This window comes from Vespa crabro, chromosome 9 (assembly GCF_910589235.1).
Source record: "Vespa crabro chromosome 9, iyVesCrab1.2, whole genome shotgun sequence".
NCBI lineage: Eukaryota > Metazoa > Arthropoda > Insecta > Hymenoptera > Vespidae > Vespa > Vespa crabro.
In genome coordinates, this window is record NC_060963.1 from 3,235,859 (window position 1) to 3,241,050 (window position 5,192).

The 5,192-nt window shown below is 27.5% G+C and overlaps 2 protein-coding genes across 2 annotated transcripts; one reads left to right on the top strand and one right to left on the bottom strand.

Annotated features, from left to right (window-relative positions):
* Positions 1 to 384: 384 nt before the first annotated feature.
* LOC124427125 (ran-specific GTPase-activating protein-like) lies at positions 385 to 2,845 on the top strand. The gene is made up of 4 exons (XM_046969668.1): positions 385 to 652; positions 1,076 to 1,233; positions 1,330 to 1,616; positions 1,846 to 2,845. The coding sequence occupies exons 1-4, from the start codon at positions 638 to 640 to the stop codon at positions 2,130 to 2,132; spliced, it is 747 nt and encodes a 248-aa protein (XP_046825624.1). The 5' UTR covers positions 385 to 637; the 3' UTR covers positions 2,133 to 2,845.
* A 16-nt stretch (positions 2,846 to 2,861) lies between these two features.
* Positions 2,862 to 4,620, bottom strand: LOC124427126 (endoplasmic reticulum resident protein 29). The gene is made up of 3 exons (XM_046969669.1): positions 4,197 to 4,620; positions 3,265 to 3,663; positions 2,862 to 3,157 (listed from the first exon to the last, which is right to left on the bottom strand). Exons 1-3 carry the CDS (start codon positions 4,302 to 4,304, stop codon positions 2,921 to 2,923), a joined length of 744 nt encoding a protein of 247 aa, XP_046825625.1. The 5' UTR covers positions 4,305 to 4,620; the 3' UTR covers positions 2,862 to 2,920.
* Between the last annotated feature and the right edge of the window lie 572 nt (positions 4,621 to 5,192).

Sequence of the window (5,192 nt, forward strand, 5' to 3'; positions counted from 1 at the left end):
TTTCTCCTATCGTGATACGATGTTTCCACGAATCATACGTCTGTACTTGGACTTTTGATATATCCTTATTCTTTCGGATTTAATTTCATTCGATATAACGAATAATTCTAAATAAATATTTAAAAATTTTCTACGTTGGATTGTTATTTTTAATCGATAAACATTAAATATTTAAGTTTAATAAGGATATTGTACATTGATTTTTGTCAACGATAACGATTATTATTTCGTTGAAGACCAATCGGAGGGCACTTTCTTCTTAAACCTTAACGCCAATTGGTCAATTTTAAATGTGATAACTTATGAGCTGTCGTATCCAAACAGCAAGCGACTCTCGCAAGTCTACTTGAACGTTATTCGATCAAATCTAAATTCTAAAAGAATGTCGTCGTACTTTAAAACAGTTGACGATAACATGAAAAACTTACGCGCATACGAAGTTATTTCCCTTGAACGAAGATAGGAAAAGATAATCGAAAAATTGGGAAATTGCATGCAACGTTATATTAATAAACGAATTTTGTGATTATTCGAATCGAAATTTATTTTCGCTTTGCGATTTATTGTGTTGGAAATATCAGCGTTAAGTGGTGTGGCAATTTTTCTCACTAATTCTATTATTCTACGTTAGAAAAATATGCCAGAAAACGTGGTAATTATTTCATATTTTTCATAGATCTCGTTAAAAATTTTATTTGAAAAAAAATTCAAGGACCTTTTGTTGCTATAATTTTTTTTTAATCTTAAAGGCCATATTTTATTTTTTATTAGTGACAATAACAATAATAATAATAATATTAATAATAATAATAATAATATTAATAATAATAATAATAATAATAATAATAATAATAATAACGATAACGATAATGATAATAATAATAAAATACTAATAATAATAAGATATCATATCATAGAAAAATCCTTATATGTTCCATTAAATTAATTATTTTCTAGCCAACTTAAATAATTAAATAATTAAAGTTCATATTACAAAGAGAGTCAAATCTAATTGTATAAAAAATACATATTTCACAAATTGTTCACAAATAATAATGCATCATTCATAATACAGTTGAATGGAGATCATGTGGATGTAAAGGGTACAAATTGTGAAGTTCAAGATAATGACGATGTTAATACAGAAAACGATGTACATTTTGAACCGATCATATCTTTACCTCTAATAGAGGTTTCCAATAATGAAGAAGATGAAGTTGAGATGATTAAATTGTAAATTTAAATTTATAGGAGGAGTAGTAATCTATCATATATTTTAAATATATTTGAAAAGAAATAGATGTAGTATAATAATTATTATAATTACAGAAGAGCTAAACTATATCGTTATGACTCTACAAGTAGTCCACCAGAATGGAAAGAACGTGGTACTGGAGAAGTGAAACTGTTAAGACATAAGACCAAAAATACAGTCAGAGTAGTAATGCGCAGAGACAAGACATTGAAAATATGTGCTAATCATTTTGTTACTCCTTGGATGGAATTAAAACCAAATTGTGGCAGCGACAGAGCTTGGGTTTGGAGTGTTCTTGCTGATTTTGCAGATGAACAACTTAAACCAGAATTACTTGCAATACGTTTTGCGAATGCTGAAAGTAAGAATTTCTTTGTTTTATTCCATATTTTTTCTATATTAATATTTTTTACTTCTTCATTGCATATGTGCTTTAAGGTAACATGAAATATGTTTAGTTAGATCTACCTAATAACATTGATAAGAGCATAACCTATTTTTATCATATTTAATGGATATATTGTTTTCTTTTATTTTTTTTTTTTTATTTTTTTTTTTATTTTTTTATTTTTTTATTTTTTTTATCCAAGATGCATCATTATGGAAAGATGCCTTTGAAAAGGCAAAAGCTGTAGTGGGATCTGAATGTGAAATTTATGCTGGTAAAAGCAATCCTGAAGTTAAGCAAGTCGATAGTGATAGTGAATCCTGCAGTGATGTAAGCTACAGTGAGAGTACTGACAATGAAGAACAAACAAACAAAGTTAGCAAAGAGGTTTCTAAAGATTCAGTGGAAAAAGTAAAAATTATAGAAAATACAGAGGAAGTAACCAAAGGACTTGAAAACTTAGAAGTGCATGATAATTCAAAAAATTAATAAACATATAAAAATAATGAACTTTCAATAGTGCAAGGGAAAAGTGAAGTTAATATCCATGGCACATTCCAAGCAATATGCAATAATTATGTAAACATGTACATACATATATATGTACATGTATGCATTCAAATAATCTACCAATGCTTAAAAGATTTACAAATGATTTTATAGAAAAATTTTTAGCAATGTCATTCGATACAAACTAAAGTATATTTTCACTTTATTAAAATAAGGCGTTGTTTATATAAACGTTATATGTCGCGATTTTTTTAATCAAGAGTAAATGAAAGTGCGATAGCATTTATACTAAAAGATGTTTATCGATACAAATCTGAATAAATGTGTGAAAATTACATCAATTTATAAACTTCGCATTTACATATAATAGAAGTGAAATTTTGTTTTGTAGCAGTCCTTTGTTGAAAGATATTTTATGTATTACTACTTTTATTATAATTTGACCTTAACATTAAAGTTAATAAATATATGGAAATAATGGCGATAGTAACAAATGAATTTTAAAACGATAATCGAGTAAATTACTCATTTTGGAGTATATTTTCATTTAATAATATTTGTTTTTATCTCCTGTGCTTTATTAACAAATTTATAAAATATAAAAATGTAATTACTTTGAGTCAAGCAATTATTAAAGAAGATATCAACTTTAACAAAATAAAAAATATAAAAATAAAAAAAAAAAAAAAAAACAAAAACCAAGGCAAATTTTAATATCTGAATATTTTTTTTATATCTTTGAGATTTATATTGTGTACAAAATTTTTTTATAGCTCATCCCTGTGCGTAAATGATTGTAAAATGTTTCTCCTTTCTTCCATTGTACGTTTTTTCTCATCTGACAATTTTCCTTTTAGAAGGCCTTCAAGTCGTGTTTGTTCTGTTTGAACAAATATATCTCCTCGTTCCAATATTCTTTCCATAGTTTTAACGTACACCTTTGCAGCTGTACGTTGAGTTTCTGGTAATATTTCCTCGAAGACTTTAGCTTTGCGTAATATTTCCTGGATGGGAGGAGAGAGTGGAAAATGAAAATATCATATAGATTTATTTATATAAAGAAACAATTTAACAGTATTGAACATTATCTCTTTAAATTAGATCCTCTTACCTCTCTATCATTTTCTACACTGATTTTAAATTCCTCAGCAAGTCTATCCAATTGCTCTACACAACCAGGTAATCCAAGATAAACGCCTGACTTTGATTTAACAAAGCGTTTGATATTGTCTGCAGTAAAATCATCATCCTTTTCTGCAATAAATCTAATTGGTTCTGTTTTTCCTTGTAAAAACAATAATACAATTGGAAAATCTTCTTTCTTAATGTTATAACGTTTGGCCAAGTCTGCGTTATCTTTATTGCCAAAATCTTTAACGCCAACTTCAGCAACTAAAAGATCTTGAGACTCTTTAGTAGATGCTGCTATCTTTCCAAATTGTAAATGTTTTTCTCCATATGGAAATGCTACATCAAATTTAACAACTGATGCCTTAAACTTTGCTATCACCTATAATTATTAATAACAATATAGAAAATCAAATATGAAATTTAAATTATAATAAGAATATATTTTGTTATTTCTTCATAATATAAAATAATATCTTATTTGTATCCATGATTTTCATATCAAAATATTTGTATCATAGATAATAAACATTTGCATTATACTTAGAGATATTAATTATCTCTATGAATTTACAATTTACATGAGATAAGAAGAAAAAAAGGATTAAAAGATGATAAATGTGTGTATATGTATGTATGTATGTGTACTTACACAAACAAGTTTTACGTATAAGAAAAAAAAAGATCGTATAAAATATGTGACACTATATAATATATATATATATATATATATATATATATATATATATATATATACACTGTAATAGGTAACAATAGCAACGGTTGAAAAAATGAGAACACTAATAATAAAAACGAAACAAAACAAAAAACAAAATAAAAAGAAGAGAAATTCGTGAGACACCTATAATATCAATAAAAAAAAAAAAAAGTATAAAGACAAATATAAAATTATACCTTGTCGAAGGAATAAGAATCCAAAGGGACGCAACCTTTGCAGTCCTCGGCGATAGAAATGCTCGATCCAATGATCGTGCCGATGAATATGATCAACGGTATTATCATCTTATTAACGAAGAATTACCGATTAACTCGATTAGTTAAAAAGAAAAGAAAGAAAAGAAAAGTAAGAAAGGGATGGAGATAGAGAGGAAGAGAGAAAGAAAAAAAAGAAGTCACGTATATCACAATAAAAAACTTCGACGAAAGAAAATCGTATCTGTTTCTCTCTTTAATATACGATTGTCATCACCAATTATAAAAATTCATTAAACAAATTCACAGATTAACTTAGATCAGTTTTTTTTTTTTTTTTTAAATTGTTTATAATTGATTATAGTTAATATCGGACTCTATCTCTTTCTCTCTCTCGTACGTTTATCGTAACGATATAATCGAAGGAAGAAAAGAGATAAAGTAACAGAAGAAGAAGAAGAAGGGTTTATGCATGTGTCTATTATGTATAGGTACTGGATATGGTGAATAATGGACGGTAGTGGAGGGGATAGAGAGAGAGAGAGAGTGTGTGTGTGTGTGTGTGAGAGAAAGAGAGGAATAGAGTATGAAATAAACAAAGATAGAAAATGTTGAAGCAGTGTCGTGTCGTTGATCGAATTGAGAAGATCGATTTTTATCATTAATTAAATAAATATATTATATGAGAGAGAAAGAGAGGGAAATAGATAAACAATTTTTTGATTCGATTTTTATATGATAAATTATTCTTATTTAATCGAGAATTCGAAAATAAATCGTAAAGAGAGAGAAAGACCGGCTTCGGTAACGTCGAATCAGAATCGACCACGAAAGTGCCACGCTGTAGTACGAAGTGCGACAAAGACGCACACATTTTTCTGCTGACCGCGTTAAAGCGCAAGTGCAAACGTTTATTAAGCGGATTACGAATCACACACATATATATAAATAATGAACAAAAATATAAAAAACGACGAG

Coding starts and splice junctions, on each gene's coding strand:
- LOC124427126 (XM_046969669.1), bottom strand. CDS start 4,304: ATGATAATACCGTTGATCATATTCATCGGCACGATCATTGGATCGAGC. Junction 3,664..4,196: donor ATTCTTATTCCTTCGACAAG/GTATAATTTTAT, acceptor TAATAATTATAG/GTGATAGCAAAGTTTAAGGC. Junction 3,158..3,264: donor GTGTAGAAAATGATAGAGAG/GTAAGAGGATCT, acceptor CCTCCCATCCAG/GAAATATTACGCAAAGCTAA.
- LOC124427125 (XM_046969668.1), top strand. Junction 1,234..1,329: donor GAAGTTGAGATGATTAAATT/GTAAATTTAAAT, acceptor TTATAATTACAG/AAGAGCTAAACTATATCGTT. Junction 1,617..1,845: donor ACGTTTTGCGAATGCTGAAA/GTAAGAATTTCT, acceptor TTTTTATCCAAG/ATGCATCATTATGGAAAGAT.